At 41.7% G+C, this 21,681-nt stretch overlaps 1 protein-coding gene across 2 annotated transcripts in view; it reads right to left on the reverse strand.

The window, feature by feature from the left end:
- The window catches only part of KPNA1 (karyopherin subunit alpha 1), an 88,642-nt gene that overhangs the window by 5,924 nt on the left and 61,037 nt on the right, over positions 1-21,681 (reverse strand). For both annotated transcript variants that reach the window (XM_019516083.1, XM_019516084.1), the window contains exons 10-13: positions 20,499-20,577; positions 18,445-18,570; positions 2,047-2,174; positions 1,224-1,402 (exon numbers count right to left, since the gene is read on the reverse strand). In XM_019516083.1, the coding sequence (XP_019371628.1) occupies positions 1,224-1,402; positions 2,047-2,174; positions 18,445-18,570; positions 20,499-20,577 (512 nt within the window). The remainder of the gene's footprint in view (positions 1-1,223; positions 1,403-2,046; positions 2,175-18,444; positions 18,571-20,498; positions 20,578-21,681) is intronic.

Raw genomic sequence — 21,681 nt, forward strand, 5'->3', positions numbered from 1 at the left:
CCCTCCAGAAGCTCCCTAACTAAATCCTCACTCACCCTAGGCCCAGGTGAGCCTCCCCCAGGGCCCGAAGGGGGCCCAGCAGGGAGGTGGCAGTTCTGGTCCTTACTGAGGAAGACAGAGGCAAAGAAGTTATTAAATATGTTGGCTTTGTTGTCTGGCGTGACAACCAGATTCCCTGTCTCGTCCTGCAAGGGCCCCACTTTTCCTGGGGCCTTCTTTCTACTCCCTATGTATTTAAAAAAGGACTTCTTGTTGTCCTTAATCTGGGAAGGTACAGCCCCTGTTCCATCTCTGCCTTGGCCTTCCTAACCATCCCCCTACATCCCTCGACTGAACCAAGTTATAACAACAAACTAGAAGAGGGGATGTCTTCCCAAAACAGATGGAGGAAGCATACCAGGACCTCACTTAAATGTGTCAGCTTCTCAGATATGACAGGGAGGTAAGCAGACACTGCAGTGCCCAACTGTTCACCCTAAGCAATTCGGCAATTAAGAAAAGGACATCTTGTCCTGCCCAAGCAAAGGCCCACAGAATCTTCTACATTTTTCACTATATCCCAGTTGAGCCAAAATTCTCCAGTGACGCCAGTGAAACTGGTATGTGGCACAACCTAGCAAATCCACAATAAGCAATCATTTTCCTGACTTGAGAAAAACTATTAGAATGGAAAATTAGATATACTGCACAACAGAACCCAAGATAGCTGGATCTGAGCACCAGGTTCCCACAGTGGGAAGACTGCAGAACCAGAGGAGAACATAAAGATGCACTGAATCTACATAGTTGTTACTGAAGCATCATGATGTGGTACCAAAGCCTACTACGATCCCCAAGTGAGAATGACAGAGCTGAACCATGAAATAAGTAAGGCAGGGGGTTGCTGTCTGCAGTATTCAGGCAAACAAGGAAAGAGGGAGATTAAAGTAAATGAGTCCTCTATCTTGAGCTGCATCTACTGAGGAGGAAGAGTACGGAAGCTGAGGGACATTGCCAAAGCTCTTCATAAAAAATAAAGTATACGATCAACCTCTACATCAAACATGGGCAGTGCTAACTCAGCAGATGGTGCATGTTGGTGGGTGGGCATGGGCATCCTTCAGGGAACAAAAGGGCAGAAAGATGACGAGAAAGTTTAAAGCACCAATCCTGAGCTGCTGTATATTAAAGGGTTCCCGATTACTGCACATCTAACCTGACCTCCACAGATACTTTGCCCTTACCGTATGCTTCTTCAATAAGAGCACAATAAGGATTAATGCCAGCACCACTGCGTCTAGATTCCTGCTCTCCAAGTCTGAGGATGTTCTCCAGACCGTTCAATGCCACCTGAACAATCTTTGAATCCATTACTGTAAGAAGGTCACAGAGTGGTTTGATACATCCCAGTTCTACTAAATACCTGCAAAACACCACATACAGCATGGTCAGTAATTTAGATCAGTCATTTGCATACTATATGAAGTTGCATGGCCTAGCAGTTTGTAGAGGACTATGAATCAAGACAATGAGCAATGAAAGTCCATTCCCTTCCTGGTCATCTAGGTGTCCAGATCTGGTTGTTTATACAATGTTTTATCCTCATTGTATATGTGCCAAAAATGCCACTTATGTAAAGCTAGTATGCTATTCCTGATGGCATACCACATACACAGTTGGCTGTGTGACTATGCAGTCACACAGACTGGGCATGCATAGTAACAGCCATACCACATATGCAAGCCCTTTGTGGACACACATAGCATTCTCAGATGCCCAGAAAGAGACTTGGCCAAATCCATGAATGTCAGACCTAGAGTTAGGACCAGAAAGGTAGTAGGTGCACAGGTCCATCTCTCTCTCTCTCTCGTCCCATCACTCAGTGACTAAAGCACTCCTGGATTCTAGGGCCTCTCACCCAAAGGGGAAATTTAAGAAACTGGGCCTGATTGGACTATACCTATACTCAAGGTAAAGGCTTTCCAGCTCTTCAGCAACTAGTGTTGTACTTTACACATAAGCATTAAGTTCATTCAAATATTTAGAACAACTTCCATTTCCACCTACTTAATCTGTTCAGCAGAGCCTCCAGATGTTGCATTTGTGATTGCCCACGCCGCTTCTTTTCTTGTCCGAAATTCAGCTGTTTGTAAAATATTTATAAGGGCTGGGAAAATATTGGCATCTATGACTGTCTGCAAAAAGGAATGACACATAAGGTTAAAGCATCAGTTATTAGACATACAGTTTCTTTGTCCTGAGCTGTCTACTCCAATCTCAGTGCTATGTAAGAAACAATGGAAGATTCCTTCTAAAATGAAATGAAATGAAATATTCCTTCTATAGGAGCACTCAGCAATATTTAGGCTTACGTTCATAACTGCAATTACCATTCAAGTCTATGCTGCATGGGGCCCCGGAACATAAAGAACATCTCCACAAAAATGAAAACATCAGCAGATTCTCTTCTGCAGAGCAAGCAAAGCTAGAGATTTTCTATTTAGATAGTTAACTGTCTGGCACATCAAACTAACACTAGTCAAAAGACAAGTTTGTAAAAGGTGGTTTTCCCTAGGAAAATGGCCTTTTGCATTAATGGACAAATATTCATAGTTGGAAACTAATTTATTTTCAATATCATGACAAAATATCTGAGATACATACATACAGCTTTTGCAAATGACAGCAGCATCTTATATTTATTGCAGTATAATTAAATGCAGGTCCGAACAGAATTGTTAAAAGCAAACAAAGGCAATTACTTTTCAGCAATTTTGTAAAGGAGAACAAATGCATGCATTTGGCATAAATAAAAGCTATATTCAGTGCACTGGACAGGATGGATGGATGGATGAAGTTCAGTAAATGAGACAAAAGGTTCAATAGGGCCCCAGCACAATTAGTACCATGACATGTTCAGCCAATTTATGGCACCATAAAATGGCCAACCAGCCACAAAGATAACATAGAACATCTCTGTGGATGGTTTGTTTGACTTAACTGAATGTGTGGCACATCCTGATAATCAGATGACTGTCAGAATGGGTACTAGGCAGCCCTGGGTCCTGAACCTAACAGTCAGCTGATTGTTGGCATCAGGACAGGGACAGCCCATGTCAACCTCCTGATGCCAACAGTGGGCTGGTGGACAAGTGGCACAAGGCTCCTGGCCCCTTGATTTCCCCCTGGAATCTTGCAACCCTTGACCTAGCACTTTAAAGCCAGCACATTTGTTGCCTTGCCTAGTGCTACAAACATCAACTTCTTATATTCCCAGTTGTATTATCCTGATTATCCCAATTATATATAGCACAATATTATGGCTACTTTCACTCCCCTCCTTGATGAGTGGCTTAACTGAAGTAGACTTTTATGACTGAATAATTATGTTCTTTGGAAGTCTAGTAAAATATTCTTGAATATCAAAAAAATTCTCTTTTCTCAAAGGAGAAAACTAGAGTCTTTAGAAAAATCTACCTGGAACACCAAACAAAGGTGCATGCTACATATTTAACATTCTTCCTGAAGCTATGGTATCTTCAGTCACACACTCCAATTACAAGCCTCTGAAAGATGCAAAATATTGAGATGATAATACTGTGATGATAGATTTCCGTTTCAATGGAAAATATTCATCTCCTTAGGACGGGAGAAACTAAGGGTAGAATTCTTCTTCCCTTTGTTATATCTAAATATAAGTTTTTTAGCTGTATATCTAAATATAAGTTTTTTAGCTATATCACTTCCACGCAGCCAGCAAGTCTCTCATCCATACAGTGTGGAAGTATAAATGGGTGTGCACAGATTAAGGATACAGCAGGTTGCACATATAGCTACATATGTGAGACTACTGTGGACACACACAAGTATTTAAGTCTGGAAAATGGAGGCAGCCCAGACCTAGCAAGAGATAGACTTCAGAGCAGGAGTCTCCCATATCCCTGAAGAGGATAATAGTCTTCAAATACCTGAAGGGTGGTTATAAAGAGGATGGTGATGAGTTATTCTCTGTGGCTTCAGTAGACAGGACAAGGATCAATGATCTTAAAACTGCAGCAAGGGAAATTTAGGTTGGATATTAGGAACAGTTTTCTTGCCATGAGGGCAAATAAACATTGGAACTGGCTACCCAGAGAAGCTGTGGAATTATCCATCCTTAAAAGTTCTTAAGAGCAGGTTAGACAAATATGGATGGCTTTAGTCAGGGGTAATCCTGGCTTGAGCAGGTTGGACTAGATGACTTCATGAGATCTCTTTTAGCCCAGTTTTTTATGATTCTATCTGTATAGATATGGAGGCAGATAATTATGGAGAATTCCTTCCAGAGTAGAGATTCTAACCCTGGATCAAAGATACCATCTGAAATGAACTGCAAAGGAGATGAGGAAAGTCCCATTCTGAAACCAGGCAGAAACCAAGCTGGCCAGGAGTCACTTTTGCATGGATATTTCAGTTTAAATTTGCATACAAACCTACGCAGTGCCAACAGACCTCTGGCATATTGATAAATGGAGTACACATATGATATACTTAAAACAAAACAACCCACCGCCCAAAAAAAGTCCTCATAAATATTTCAAATAATTACTTATTTTCATCAATCCGCTCAAGGCACTCCCTGTGATGGAGGAACAACAATTCTGCTAAAACCACAGGGCACCTATAAATGTGAAGTGAGGCTGCTCTGACATGTTAATTACAGTGCATCAGAGCAGACTCTAGCATTTCGTGCATCAGTGTCCCCAGGCTGAAAAATGGTGGCGGGGGCACTTTAACTAAAGTTCATTCGACAAGATTTAGATAAAAGTGCCCTTTGCCACCATTTTTCAGCACAGAGATTGAAATGCTCCAGGAACTTTAGAGTGGCTCTTGGAGCCACTCTAATTAAAGCCTTCCCACCTCCCTCCAGGCATTATGTGTATAAATGCCCAAAGTTTTTATCTCATTCCAGAAGCATAAAAGATGTTCAAAACTAGTGTTTTTAAATTGCAAGATTCTTTCCAAATACATTGGTCTTTAAAAAGGCTAAACTATTATGTTCAAGCTTTTGAAAACAAAATCACTTTAAAGTTATGCATAAGCATGGAAGATTTGAGCCCATGACACAGATATTACACAAAATTCTGTGCATTGTATCATTATCTTGCAAAAACTCTTGTACAACCAGGACCATGTGCAAATGTAGTATGCTTCCTTGTGCTCTATATTACTATAGCGTGGCAGACTGATGATTCTGTAGCAGCTTAGAAGACTATAAACAAACACATTTTGAACCAAATTAAACATAAATCAAGTTAATAAAAAAAACCTATATTATTTTTCCTGATGGTACTATTATTTTCTACTGCATCTACATTTTCCTGTATCATATGGCAAAAATCTTTAGAGGAAAATATTAAAATGTTTCTTTGTTTCACATGTTTTATATAAATGGGTAGAAACAGCTATGGTTTTTGGCATGTAGGAACAGAGTGAATTTGTAGGATAAGCATGTAAGCAGGATCACAACAAAATAGTTCATGCTGACATTAAATATGCATCATTAGATTTTGAAGGTCCAATTAAGCTCCAATTGACAGCAACAATGGAGTGTCAACGTAGAGATGGTGCTAGCAGTTCCTTCTGTTGTCCAAACCTACTCATGACAAGGCTATCTAGCAGTGTGCCTTTGACACAGACAAGCAAGTTAAACCCTGCACTAGTGTTCCCATTACTGGACTTTTTCAGTGGGAACAAAAGCAAGCAGAATTTTCTTCAATCAGAAGAGCTAGAAGAAAAAAATTAAAGAATGGTAAAAGCACAGTCCTACACTCACAAAATAGACTGTATCTTAAAAAAAAGATAGTAATGTAGACTACCATTAACAATACTCAAAAAACCTTTACCAGTTTCATAAGATAACAGTATGGACTCCTTATATGTGGATATAATATCTAAAAGTAGGCTGTTGCCTACAAAAGCTCATGCCTTTCTGAACCACTTAAGTCTCTAGAAGTGCCAACTTGCCCTACCTTCTGCCTGACTTCAGACTAACCTGACTAATGATCTCTCTATATGGATGAAATTATTAAAGTTAATAAAATGGAGAAGTGCATTAAAAAGCAAAGGGTCAAGATAAATGTACTAGTCATGTAAATTTGTGAACTGGAAGAGTAGAATCCTACAACACTATACCAGGACAGGCATCCTAGGATTTGCATTATTTACAAAATATAAACACAGAGCGACTTCCATTTTTGACACCCTCAGGAATATGATTGACATGCTTAAGCATAAAGTTCCACACTGGATAGAAATAATATTCAAGAGAAGCATGGTTTTACATGGAACTGAATGATGGGCTTATAATTAAGGGTGAATTCTCTTTGTCCATGTATTTGCTGCTTATTCTGTGCACATACACATATACAAGAGCATTTTTTTGAACTTCAGACAAGGTGGCAAATCAACTTGGTTATGCAAGAAAATTAAAAAAACTGAGATAAATTTATGGAGGGGATAGGATGATATAAAAAAGGAGTTCTGACTGTACAATAAGGATATGTGATGTAGACTCATACAGAAGTAGGGCTAGAAAGGACCTGTGCAAGTCATCTAGGCCAATTCCCTGCATGAGGCAGGATCAGGTCCACAGCTGCATCCAATACAAATCCTTGTGTAACCCATCACTAAACCTACAGTCAATCCTATCACACAATGATAAGCCATAACCCCTTAACTTGCTGTATGTAAAGAACATGAACAAAGGTGGTCAGTGTTTTGCTGTTGTGGAACAACCTCCAGGTTGCACTGCAGAGTGAAGATTGCCTGGTTATCCCAAGTTTCTGGGTTTGATGGTTGCCATATGGAACCAGGAAAGAAGGGGTTTTCCTCCTCTTGCTCCTGTCAGCATTTTTTCTGCCTTCCTAGGAAGCATTATGTGTTGGCTACAGAAAAACTGGGGACTGGCATACATTAATGTTCCTGCTAGGAGTTAAAAAAAAAAACAAACCTAAACAAATAACAACCAAAAACAAGAGGTTCCTCCAACTCAGAATCAAACTCAGGGCTGTCCCTGGGGGGGAGGGGCGAATCGGAGCGACCACTGCCACTCTGTGCTGCTGTCGGCTTCACATCCGGCCACCTGGCACCCCTCTCCCCTGCCAAATCCAGCACGTCCATTGCCTAGTGCATGCCGCCCCTCCCCCCTTCCCACCAAATCCACTGCCGGCTTCCTCCCACCCGAGGGTGGGGCCCTGCACAGGCCAATTTGCCCCAGGCCTCGCTCTCTGCTTGGGTCGTCTATGATCAGACTGATTCCCATATCCGGTATCAGAAAGGAATTTTACCCCATGATCAGATCAGCATAGACTATGGGAGCTTTTGCCTTCTTCTGTAGCAGGGATTACAGCTCTTTTCTTTGAATCTGTTGAGCATATGTTCATAGATTCATAGACATTAGGGCTGGAAGGCACCTCGGAAAATCGAGTCCAGCCCCTGCCCCAGGGGCAGGAAGTCAGCTGGAGTCATAGGATCCCAGCAAGATAAGCATCCAAATTTCTCTTGAAGGTGTTCAATGTAGGTGCTTGAACCACCTCCGCTGGCAGGTTATTCCAGATCTTGGGGGCTTGGACAGTGAAGAAATTCTTCCTTATGTCCAGCCTGAAACGGTCTTGCAGGAGTTTATAACCGTTAGACCTTGTCATCCCTTGGGTGAACAATCATTCCCCCAGATCCTGGTGAATACCCCAATAAACTTATAGGTGGCCATCAGATCACCACTGAGCCCGCGCTTTTTAAGGCTAACGAGTCCCATAGCTCTCAGCCTGTCGTCGTAAGGTCTGTTTTCCTGACCTCTCTGATCATGTATGTGGCTCTTCTCTGGACTCTCTCAAGCTTCTCCACATCCTTTTTGAATTGTGGAGCCCAAAACTGGACGCAGTACTCCAGCTGTGGCCTCACCAGGGCTGAGTACAACGGGAGAATGATGTCCTGGGATTTGCTTGAGAAGCATCTATGGATGCAAGCCAGCATTTTGCTCGCTTTACTAGCTGCAGCATCGCATTGAAGGCTCATATTTATCTTGTGGTCAATCATGACCCCCAAGTCCCTTTCATCTGTAGTGCTAGCCAGCATAGCACTGCCAAGCCTATAAGGATGCTGTAGGTTTTTCCTTCCAAGGTGGAGAACCTTGCATTTTTCGGTGTTAAACACCATGAGGTTCTTGTCTGCCCATTTCCTGAGCCTGTCAAGGTCAGCCTGGATTACCCTCCTATCCTCAGTGTGGATGCTTTACCCCAGAGTTTGGTATCATCGACGAATTTAGCCAGTCCACTTCTGATTCCAGTGTCCATATCGTTAATGAAGATGTTGAACAATATGGGTCCAAGGGCAGAGCCTTGGGGGACCCCACTGGTCACAGGGTACCATGACGATTGACTTCCATCAACCACCACCCTCTGGGTCTGACAATGGAGCCAATTCCCCAGCCAGCAGATCGTGGTTGCCAAGAGGCGATCATGGGATATCAGATCAAAGGCTTTTTTGAAGTCAAGATATACAACATCAATTTCTTCTCCCTTGTCCAGGTGATCGATCACCTGGTCATAAAAGGAAATAGAATTGGTAAAGCAAGACCTACCTGCAACAAACCCGTGCTGGCTATCCCTCAGGATGTTGCCGTGAGCCAGTCCGTTAAGAATGGTCTCTTTAATAATCTTTTCTAAGACCTTCCCTGGGACAGAGGTCAGGCTGATGGGCCTGTAGTTTGTCGGATCCACTTTCCTCTCTTTCTTGAAGATAGGCACCACATTGGCCTTCTTCCAGTCTTCAGGCACTACACCAGAACACCAGGAGTTCTCAAAGATCCATGCCAGGGGCTGAGCTATGATGCCTGCCAGCTCCTTGAGTACCCTGGGGTGTAGATTGTCAGGGCCAGCCGACTTGAACGTGTCCAGCCTCTCAAGGTGTTCCTTCACAAGGTCAGCATTGATGGTGAGCAGGGAATCTCCCTCACCCAGGACCCCCTGTCCCATAATGGGCAGGGGTGTCCCACGGGACCGATGAAAGACCATTAACAAACTACTTCCTGCTGTTGCGGTAGCAGGACACTAACAGTACCTTCATTGCACTGCTTCACCTGTGGCAAGTTAAAGTAGGGGTTTTTTTTGTTTCAAGTAGTATACTTGGCAGTTGCATGTGAGGGCTGTTTGCAAAGTTTTTAAGAACTGGTTACACAGAGACACTTGGCTGGGATGCTTTAGACAGGGATGATCCTGCCCTGAGTAGGGGGTTGGGAGTAGGTGATTTCCTGAGGTCCCCTTCCAGGGCTGCTTTTTTATGATTCTTCAAAATCAGAAGTTTTCTTCTCCCTTTCATCAGTTCTCCCTTTATTAGAAATGTTTCTATGATTCTTGCAAATCTCTACGGCACCAAGTCCATTAAATATGACAAGGTACTGTTCTCATATAAATCATCTACACTCAGGACTCAGATACCAAAAATTCAAAGTTCATATCCCAGAACAGCTGTGTATATGATCACATACTTTATCATTTCCATCAGTTAAGCCCATTAACTGTAAAACTATAAAATACTTCATTGTGGAGAACTAGAAGAATTCTTCCAGTGCCTCTGCCTCAAGGAATATCTACACAACCAAAACGAATCCACTTCCAACAGCAATTCATCCTCTGACAACACTGAAGAAAAGATCAAACCCAAAAATCCAAAAAACATCAGATTGGACACCTCACAGTGGATGAAACTCTAACTTTGACTGCTATATTGACTGCTTCAGGGAAAGAATGACCAATTAAATAATCAACAACACACACCACCATAACAAACTCTCCCTATCAGAAAGAAGGCCATAGAATCCCTAAGATCTAACCACCAAATAGTAATAAAACAAGCAGATAAAGGAGAAGCCAGTCATCTTTAACCATAATGACTACATAAACGAAGCCAACAAACAACTTTCTGACACCACCTACTACAAAGAAGTACAGGAAGATCCTACAGGAAGATCCTTTTCACCTCAAAACTACCATCAAATCATTTCTATCAGAACTACAAAAAACCTACAGACCCCAATTCCCCTCCCTCACCCCCCACCTAACCCAGGGACTTTTTACATGTTCCCTAAAATCCACAAACAAGGGAACCCTGGCAGACCTATCATATCCAACCATGGAACCCTAACTGAGGAAACATTAGATTTCATCTAAATCAATCCTAAAACCGCTTATCACCCAGAGAGCAAGTTTTGTCAAAGATACTACAGACCTTCTACAAAAACTTAAAAACAATGACCACCTTCCCAGCAACACCCTCCAAGCCACCATGGATGTTACTAGCTTATATACCAACATCCCACACCAGGATGGCATCCAAGCCTGCCTTACATACCTACAAGAGCAAGTTGATAACTCAGCATACAGACCCAAAGATATTACTGACCGTATACATTTCATCCTCACACACAAGAACTCCAGTTTCAACAATGAACACTTCCCTCCAGACCATGGGCACTAAAATGGCCCCACAGTATGTCACAGTATAAAAACCACAGTATGCTTTTTATGAGCCACCTAGAAGAATTCCTCAAGGACTGCACCATCAAACTCTTGCTGTACTTAAGTTATATCAATTACATCTTCATCATTTGGACTGAAAACCTGTAATCTCTGATTGATTTCCATTAGAAATTCAACAATCATCACCCCTCCATCTGACTATCTCTTGAATACTCCAGCACCAATGTCTCCTCCTTAGACACAATGATCACTATCCAGAATGGTAAAATACAGACGATGATATGCAAGAAACCCACAGACCAACATACATATCTGCACAGGACCAGCAATCAGCCTAAACACACCAGAAAGCTGTAATATACAGCCAAGCCCTCCAATACCACTGAATTTGCACTGAGAACATCTGAGATTGTCACTTCACAAATCGCAAAAAGGCTTTGACTTGACAAAGATGCTCCTCCAGAGACAGACCACACTACTGAAAGAGCCGCCTGGATACCACGTGAAGAACTGCTATGGTACAGAAGGAAAAACGAGTGAATCACACGCCACTGGTTATGACATATCACCCCTCCCTGGAACCTATATAGAAAATCCTCAAACAACTGCAACCCATACTAAAAGACAACCCAATTCTTAAAGATATATTCCCAGAACCACTCATCCTAGCCTTCAAACAAGCACCAAACCTCACTAACCTCATCACCAGAAAGAAGCAAGCTTCCTACAGCCCCAAACACACCAAATGGATACAACCCCAAACACACCAAATAGATCCAGACATTGCCATGACAAGAAATGTAAAACCTGCCAACATATCTCCACCACCCCTGCACAACAGAGCCATCAGCATTCCTGGATCTTACAGCTGCACCTCCAGAAATGTAATATATTTCATCCAATGCACCAAATGCCCTGATGGAAAATACATAGGAGAGACCAAACAACAACTGTGCAACAGAATGAATGCACACTGGAAATGCATCAAAGACAAGAATACCCAATGACCTGTGGGGGCACATTTCTCACAAGAAAACCTTTCTTGCTCTCCAATCTCTCAGTTCTAATCCTCAAAGGGAATTTACAAAACACCTTTCACAGACGAGTCAATGAACTCCACTTTGTCAGCCTCCTGGATACTAAAACTCATGGACTAAATACAGACATTGGATTTATGACACATTATAACCTGCCTAACATCTGACTCCCCAGGTATCTCTCCACTACTTACCAGCTACATTCATTCCCTGCCCCCCCCCGCCGCCCACTCCCAACCTGTCTCTCATCCGTTGACTCCTCAATTTACATCTTCACTAACTGGCTTTGTTGCACGCATACCAGCCTCTAGCTTCTTGACTATTCATTTCACCCAGGAAGAGCACACCCCAACTGCAGATGCTTCCTCAGCCTGAAAAAGGGTATTTACACCCTACAGCTTGCTAAGAAGAATGTTTCCAACTATTTGAGTTGGTCTAATACAAGATATCAAACTTACCCAAAGAACACTGTGTGCCTATGTCCTTAGACCAACGCAGCTACAACCTATACCCATGAACTGTAACACATTTTTAAGCAAGCTACCCAACAACTCTTACAAGATTACTACAGACCATCAGAAATAATGTTCAAGTGTGAAACACAGGAAATCCCAGTTTCATTCACTGCACTGCAATGTCCTTCAGAATTACTGAAAAGGTTTTAGTCAACCTATTACATCCTCTAAATTACAATACAATAAACTGCACTCTTCTAGAGTCTGGGATTAAATCCAGAATTCCTGAACACCTATATTCAATAAGTGACTAGAAAATAATTTTATGGCCCGGTAAACATAAATTTGTACTTACTGTTCAGATTTATCATACTTAAGTTGTGAATCACCAAAGTACATGTTTCACATTTGAGTGTGTACTCCACTGATCAATGTATATTGTATCCCATGCTTTTTATACGCAGTTCACAGAGAATGAGAGCTCGTGACATCTCTTGACTTAACAGTTTTTTCTTTAGCACAATCATTAATGATCTTTTTGTTCTGGAGGTTCTAGTGTTGGCCATGATGGTATCTACTATATCTATAGTTGTTGCATACTAGCAGATTTGAAAGGAAAGGTAGAGCACCCAGAAGAAGGGGGAGTAGAAAAGGCAGAGTTGCTGGTGGAACGCAAGCATGCAACCTACTGCTGCTACTGCATCTGGATGTATCTAATTTCTAGGAGTAGAGTGCCCATGAGTACCTAAGATGCATTTGTGGAAGTGAATGATGACAGATTCCTTCCTGGCAGCTCCCTGAAGCTGACAGATTGGTTATATCATCACAGCTAAGAAAGAATGAATGTTCTTGGTATATCTGCTTTCAGTAACTTTTAAAAGAGTTAAAGTATAAGACAAAGAAATTCACTGAGGCATGTCAGTCTTTCATACCCTCCAGAAGGGTTGACAGTCAGGATTAGCTTCAGCAGTGCAGTTTCTCCTCCTGAGTCCCAGGTAGGTCCAGCTCCCCTTCTCCCTGACTCTGGAAAAGCTATCCACTGAAGTACAGCAAAGCTGCATACAAACTAGGAAATTAACAAACAAAAACTATGCTTAGTGACAATTAAGGTTGCATCAGGACATACCCGTCCACCCAAAACCTCAAAAGCATGGAAATAAACATGGGAGACTCCTGCATTCCATTCCACCTTTCCATTCTATTGCTTACGTCACTGTTGATAACGCACTTAGAAAGCTTTCACTTCCACCTTCAACAAAAAATGAACAGCAACTTCATAAGATCTTATATCAATTATAGACAATAATCAGCACAACTGGCTGTCACATTTCATGCATTTGGGAAGTTATTGATTTCATTAAAATTTTATGTTAAAGGGTGAATATGATAAAGACAAGGTACATTCTGCTTCTTGGTATCTTTTGGAAATGGAAGTGAAAAATCTTTGGAGTGCGTTACCAGCAAGCATAGGCAAAAAGGAAGTGGAAATTGATACAGAGGTCTTTCCCTTTGGCTTCATATTTCCATACTTTACAGAGAGTATGGATGGAGGGATGTGTGACCCAAGGCAATCTTAACTGACACTAAACGTAGCTATTTGTTTGTTAATGAATATGGGTGAGGCAAGCAGCCAGAGATTAAGTTTACAGATCTATTTCATTTTTCACTCGGCAAGAAGTTGGCTAAAAGGAATGTGGCTTGCCTTAAGAGGCTCATTACTGTGAGAGTGATAGCAAAGTTTGGTGACAGGGTACCTATGCGATTCTAAAGGCTTACCTACGCTGGATATATTAGCCTCCAGATAAATCATTTGTAAACTTGAACAAGTGCAGTTACAATGTTTATCTTGTAAGAGAGACCTCCATTGTAAATAAATACTAAACCCCTACATTCAAACACACAACTTTCTGAAAAGTTATTTTTTTAAGTTCAAAAGTTATAGTCTGGTTTCTATACAAAACAAATAATTTTCCTTGCAAAACTTGATCAACAATGCAGTTTACATTATTTGGCAGCAAGGAAAATGAAGAACGGGATTTTTTTTTTTTTACAAGTTTTTCTTTAAAAACAAACAAACAAACAAACAAACAACAAACAAACAAACAACAAACAAACAACACCCTCCAACAATCCTTCCCTTCTCCCCAAACCCAACGTTGTGTTCATGAAACAAACAAACAAACTAAAGAAACCCTAGAGGCTGACAGTGTTTGCCTTAATGCCTCATTCCTCTAAGAATCTGATTTGTCTGGGAATGTGTTATATAAGCTTAACCAATTACATAAATAGACTGCTACATCTGACTGCTGCATACAGACCAAGCTGCAGCAGTAACTGGGGGTTATTTTTGAGGTCCCAGAGTAGGTAAGGCTCCTCCCTCTCTGCCAATTAGTACCATCTCTGTTGAAAATGTTCCTTGACATAGCAAAACCTAAGAATTCTCTAGGTGACTTTCCAGTATCTAAAGGCAATTTCCACGAGCTTTATTTCATATCCTCAAGCTTCAGAAAAAAATGTTACATGGATAAAATGTTTGTGTTTCCCTCTGGAATACTAATCCACATATAGACTTCTTGAGAGACCAGAGAACTGAAACAGACTGTGCACCATCATTTCTGTTTGAACTTCAAAACAAAAGACTTGTACCCTGTCCAAAGTATGTCTTCCTCCATGGACCAGATTCCATCATTTCAGTGATGAGAGAGGCTACTTCAGTTCTTGAAACTAAGGAATCAACTGCCCTCCCATATATAGATGGCATGTGCAAAGTGGGTTTTCCCCACAGTACTACTGCTGGCTGTGGGGTAAAGTAAATGGAATAGAGAGGGAAGGTCTGCCAGGTCTTTTCCTGTAAGCCACAATCTATACAACACAGGAGTTGCCATTTTATATTAGTGGATGGAACAGAGGCCACACTTAGCTTGACAGATCTCTTGGAAACTTAACTGAGTTTCTAGTACTTAAGAAACTAATCCAATTTATATATATGAGCCACTTGCATGTAAGAGAATATTGGTTGTACCACTAAAGTAGGGCTACTGCAGCTTTCCTCTCTGACAGATCTTGTTGCCAGTGTTGGTTTACTTTAGTGTTCTTTGGAAAAGGATGAGCTCATCCCTAGGACAGCATGGATACTGAATTCTAATACTGAATCCTCCTGATTTTCTCAAGCAAGCATTTTCTGAGGTTGTTTCACACCCAGATGAGGATCCATTCTGAAGTACCCATCAGAGGGTACTTCAGAATCTGACCAGATTCAGGAAACCTCAAAAAGAAGAAAACCTTTTGAGGCCACACTCTTTTGCAGGGTATCCTCTCTTTGGTCTTCCAATTCACCTAATGTGTAACCTCATTTGGGGGAGCAGCAGCTTCCCATTAAAAGACCTGCCAAGATAAAGTAGCTTAAAGATTACTTTATTGGAAGGAGAAGCTGTTTCCCTTGCCAAAAGGCTAGTGACTACTTTGCCTCTACACTTCCCCTAAGACCTTACCAACAAAATACTTGGAAAGATGTAATTTAGCCTGTAATGCAATTCCATCAAGTAGTTGCCCACAGAACAAATATTTAGAAGGTCTGAATGAACAGCAAGTCAGAGTCTGAGAAGTATCAGTCTTGAAAAACTTCCAGGGAAATAGTTTAAAAAGCAAATGTTGTCAAGGGGTTCTCCCTGCCTCTCCCCACCCCCCACCCTTTTTTTTTTCTTTTCTGATATGCTCACAACAGCCTACCTAGTAAATATATCCACTATCAGAGACAGCACACCCAATACTCTTAGGGCTGAGACTGCTATACCTGAAGTCTAGTTTGAGTGATATGACTTTGTCTGGGCAGGAGTACACCTCCAGCAGAATGACTATCCCCTTTACTAAGGAAGCCTTGGCAGCAAAATCTAAGGGAGAATAATAAAAAACCCATAGGTCCTGTGATACACTACCTCTTACTCATACTCCCACAAACCAGAACCAAACAATTAATTTTCCAAGTTTTTCTTTCTTTAGTGTTTTTTTGGGCAACCTGATCAACTGGTTGATCAGGGAGCCTGTGACAGTCTCTCTCGGTCTGCGGGGAATGAAATCGACTGTCATAGGCTCCATGATTGGGAATAGTGGGACACACATGGGGAGCAGCAGCGACAGAGTCCAGGAGTGGCAGGACATAAGAGCGGCAGGACGCATGTGGCTGAGCTGAGCCATGCCCTCTGCCACTGGAGCTGGGTGAGTGGGATGATCCCCCTCTGCACTCCCTGCCACTGGTTGAGTGGGGGCCCAGTCAGGCCAGGTCAGACCCCTGATGGCTTGGGGCACAGCAGCAGCCCCCTCACACAGCAGCACCCACCTCGCCCCGCACACAGACTGGGGGGGGGCACGTGCCCTCCAGCCCTCTGCCAGGAGCCCACCCGCACACCTGGACAAGCCACCCAAGCTCTGATTCTCCCCCAGCCCGACCCACCTGCCTGGTCAGGGCCCCACTCACCCCTGCCCCACTCCCTCCTTCACTGTGGGGGCCTCGATCTGCCCCCAGGACCCCCCAGACTGACCTGCTGGGCAGGGTGGTGGGGTGTGGGAGGTGCAGTAGATCCTTTCTTGCCCTTTACTTCAAAAAGTGATCTTCACTTTAAAGAAGTTGAAGACCACTGGGATAAATTAACCAGAGCCACTGAACACAAATGCTTCATCTGCATTAGAAGGGCTGCAGGATGTGTCATCTTTTATGGCAGAGAAAGACTTGAGGGGTGCTTTCCAGTTCTCACTCATTTCTGCATGGATCTTGCCTTCATATTGACTAGGAGCTGGTGTTTCTTCTTTCAGTTCCAGGGATGACCTCACCTTCCTGAGTGATTTAGTTAAACTTCCCTGAGTTTTCTAGAAGCTGTGGAAATATGGGTCCTATGTATAAGTGTATGCTGGGAGGAAGGAGAGTGAGAATGGGAAAGGAGAGGGCTTTAGAGCCATATAACTTATTCTGACTCAGTGAAGGGAACTTCTGTCAGTCTGTTCAGTCTTAGTATTGGTCAGGCAGGAGTTATTTTGAATTCAGCCTGCTGTCTGCCTGCCGTTTCTGAGGGGGAACACAAGGAAGCAAAATGGCATCCTTCCAAATCTCCCACAAAGTCAAATAAAAACAAAGACATGGAGCCCTATCAGTTTTGAAGGGAAAACCACAAAGCCAATGAAGAAAAAAGTAGTTAGTTAAATATCTCCTGAAAGTTTGTGAAACTGCTACAAAGGTTGGCCTGCAGTCTGCCATATGGAGTCAAAGAATTCTAGGAGTTCTACCACCTAAGAAAGTGATGGCACCCTGGGGTGCTGTGAAATTTTTGTAAGACTGTTGTGCAATATTCGCAATGTAAGGTGTGCAAACAAGTACACATGATTCACAAGATAAACCCAGAGATTAAGTCCTATTTCAAACAGGAATCCATGGTGTCAAAAACATTCTGACCTGCTGTGGTCTTTCTGAGTCCACTGCAAAAAAAAAGGATTGCTCTATTATTTTTCTGTAGTAGAAAGCCAAGATGTGACATTGTCCAAGGGGTCCCTGGAGTCTAAAAAGGTTGAGGACCACTGGTCTAAGAGAGGGCCAAAAACCCAAGCTATGAGGATCTGGTCTGTCTGCTCTGCCATGGCAAGGGAATTCCAGTGCACAGACTGATATACAGGGGACTGAAATTGCTGTCTACTCCTATATTCTCTAGCACTGAAGACAAAAAGACTAGAAAAGCTGATGGTTATGGAAGTGGTCTTCTCAAAGAGACTATCCTAGTAACAACTGTTTTGAATTTGGACAGCCTAAACTAGGTAAAATGGTTCACTGGTGTGAAATCTAAGAAAATTCATTAAGTGTTTTACAGAATCAACTTCCAGGTTTGGTGGTGAAAACATAGGATTGTGTGTGTTTAAAATCTGGCTATCATTATATTCAGTAAATTAGAAGGGTGAAAGCATTCCTTTCTTGTTTGGGAGGACCTAACTATACTGGGTGTTGAGATGAAAATTTAATTTTTGGTGATGAGATTTTATTCCCCAGATTGTATATAGCAAAGCTGCCAGAGACAAGGATTTTTGTGGGAGATAGCCCTTCCTCAGGACTCTGGCAGAGAAGCAAAAACAGCAGAAATAAACAGCAGATGTAACACCTGTAAAACTCCATATGTAATTAAAAACGGGATACAAGAGAAATCATGGCAAACAGTGGCAAAGCTGTTTTTCTTAGGGTTAGCCAGTCAGCCCTCTTACTCCTGGCATAACTCTTCACCCTTTATTTCTGAAACCTGATAAAGTTTCTAAGCTTTAAGAATCTGAATTCTATTACAGAGATGGCTGGGTTGTCAAAACATTCACCTGTGTAAGGCTCATAGCCTCCTTCTACCTCTATTTTAAAGTATATAAATGGAATGCCACTTTATAGGTGTTTCTCCAAGATCAGAAGACAAAACCCATAGTTGTGTAGGTTACCTGGATCTGGGCTCTGTTTCCAGCTGTTATGTTAGATATTGTCCAACATGCCTCCTTTTTAATAGATTCCTTTGGGCTGCTTAACAAATGCAGTAAACTCTGGAGGGCTGAACAATTCAAAATTACCTAGGGGAAAGGGTATAGAAAACATGTTAGATTATGCCCAGAATAATCAGCAGGGGAAAGGAGAGAGAAAGCAGCAGAAACATTCACCTATGCTGATGTGCTGTGACAACCCGTTCACTCCAGCTTTGTGGGCTGCACCATAGGCTGGAGGTTATGCATCCCTGAAGTAGACCATAAGCTTAATATAAGCCAATGGTGTGCTCTTGTTGCAAAAAAAGCCAACAGCATTCTGGGTTGTACTAGTGGAAGCAGCACTTGCAAATCAAGGGCAGTAATTCTTCCACTCTATTTAGCAGTGGTGAAGCCTCACCTGTGGTACTGTATCTAGTTTTTCACCCCACACTTCAAAGAGGTTGTAAACAGCTTGGAAAGAGCCCAGCACATAGCAAAGATGACTAGGGGGGCTGGGAGGCAAGACTTATGAGGAAAGACTGAAAGAACTAGGATTATTTAGTTTGGAGGAGAGAAAGCTGAAGGGGGATTTGATCACCCTGAAGGATGATTACAGAAGGGACAGAGATGGGCTTTTCTCTGTAACTGTAGGGGACAGGTGTAAGAGCACAGGCCTCAAACTACAGCACGGGAAATTTAGGTTGGAGATCAGGAGGAACTTTCTGAGTATGAGGGTGGGTCAAACACTGGAACAGGTTACTTAGAGAAATTGTGGTATCTCCATTACTGGAAGTTTTTAAGAGCAGGTTAGAGAGAGACTTGACTGGGATGGTTTAGTCAGGGATGATCCTGCCTAGATGATCTTGCCAGGTCCCTTCCAGCACTACTTTCATATGATGCTTTAACTGAAATTTCTGGGAAATTTGCATGATATTTAGTGACTTGGAATATACAAGGAGTTCAAATGAGATGGACTACTTCCCCTTTTGACCTTAATTTCTACGAAACTAAGGAATCATGTATATCAAACCTGATCTCAAAATAATTTTATGGCAAATTTACATGCCATCGAAACAAGTGATAAAGCACATGGTGCTAATGTAGCTCTCAGCAACAGAACATAAAAAACAAGATTAGAAAATGTATACAAACAATCTCACTCATAATGAAGAATATAAGCAGAGAACATCTAGTTGTTATTCACCAATCTTCTTACCCAATATGAATCTAACAGGGTTAAAGGTGATATTACAAAAGAAATAGTCCCATGCATAATAACATAAGGTCAGTGTTAACAAACTAAACTCTGGGCTAGGAACCTGAGTTGCAACTTTGCAAAGATTAGAAAGTAAATATTAATATTTCAATGAGGCCAGGACTATAAAAACTTCCAAGCAGCTGGGGGCTGCACACCACATGGGCCACACCAGTAAGGTCTGCACACAGCACATGCAATTCCTGCTGCACTGTTCCACCAAGACGCCGGGGCCTCCATCTTCAGCCCCCCAGCTGAACCACATTGCCATGGGCTCCTGGGGCAGGGACAGGAAATGGAAATCCATAGGAGATGCCTTGAGCCCCTGGTTGCTGCTGCAATGTGGGGAGGAGCAGCCAGGTGGGAGCTCCCCACACCCCCTACAAATTAACCCCTTGCAGGGTGCATGCAGTTGGACAATCTGAACTAGGCTATAGAGGTAAGAAGGCCACAGCATAAAGCCAGTACAAGATTCAGCATAATAGCTAGCCTTTGCTTGGGACAGAATCAGAAAAGGAATACTCGCAAGTGTTGAATGTCAAGATTGAATAGTATCAGCATGACTGCAGAAATTCATCCTGGGAGCTGTAGGGCAGGACTGAAGTGAACCATGAGAGTGACGTGCTCGGCTACAACCAATGACACCACTCTCATGTGGGTGAGAACCAGAAAATACAATGGTGTAATAAGCAAAACAAAAAAGCAATTTAGAGGTTTATGAATTCTCTCATTAACCAAAAAGGCAAACAGAATTACAACCCAAAAACAATGGAGTCTATACCTGGGTCTGGATGTCATCCCCAGTCACAATGTTCCCAACTGCTCGTAAGGCAGGAGACACCACTTTGTAATCACTGTGCCTAAAAAATACAAGGAAAGAGGTAACAGCCCAAGACAATTTTGCAGCCCCATCATTTCAATCAGGACTTACACCAAGACTCCTTACTGGCCAAAGGAGAGTTTCCTCAACAAGATAGACTGACACAACTGAAGTCATAAAAGGCATCTCTAAGTTTGGATTTGAAACTATGGGTACTTCTTTTTAGGATCCTCTAGGGGCTTTTTAATGTTTTAGATTTGATGAACAGTTTTTGTGGCTTTTTGCTTTACTTTTTGTGCACTGTTTTTCTCTTTTCCAGAGCTGAGAAATCCACTGCATGGTAAGATAACTTACTGACTATATAATGGAATCAATAAAACTGACTACAAATTAACTTCTGCCAAATAAAGAAAATAAACTAAGAAAAAATAAAAGAAAAATCCTTAATTTTCTGTTATAAAAAAACAAGACTCTTACAAGTTTCTCCTATTACAGAAAAAATTGGTCATCAGATTTAATTTAACCACACACCCTTAAAATGAAGCTGTGGTTTTGAAAATGAAAAAACCAAATTCTTTTCCATAGGAAAAGTATTCCTCCAACTTCGACTCCTGACAAATTCCTTCAAGCAAACAAAACACACCTCTCATGGCTGTTATTTTGTTGCTAACAGCTGACAAGCCAAGTGTTCTTCCTCTAACAAAATTTACCTTAAAATAAAAGGGATTCACAGGGATGGACCGAAACAGTTAATTTCTCATAGCAATTTGACAATTGGCCATATATTCTCTTTTATAAATATTTGAAAGCGAGTCCATCACTAGAAAATGGCAATGTGGCTCTTAACACAAAAGGGAAAATTCTAGTAAATATAAAAATCATCACAATGATTACAGAGCAAGTTTCACTGATGTTGAGAAATCTGTATTATCTCTAAGATAAAATTTAACTAGCAAGAGATCACATTTCCTATATTTGTAACCAATCAATAACAGAATTTTATTAAAAATCAAAACGGGATAAAGCAGTGATAGTGTTTCCTCCAATGATGAGAAAACAGATAACTTCAAAAAAGAGAGAGAGTATTTTTCAATAATTTTCTGTGTTTTTCCTTTTTTTTTTTTTTTTTTTTTTAAGTAAATGA

Source organism: Gavialis gangeticus, unplaced genomic scaffold (assembly GCF_001723915.1).
Source record: "Gavialis gangeticus isolate Ggan-Ray unplaced genomic scaffold, GavGan_comp1, whole genome shotgun sequence".
Lineage (NCBI taxonomy): Eukaryota > Metazoa > Chordata > Crocodylia > Gavialidae > Gavialis > Gavialis gangeticus.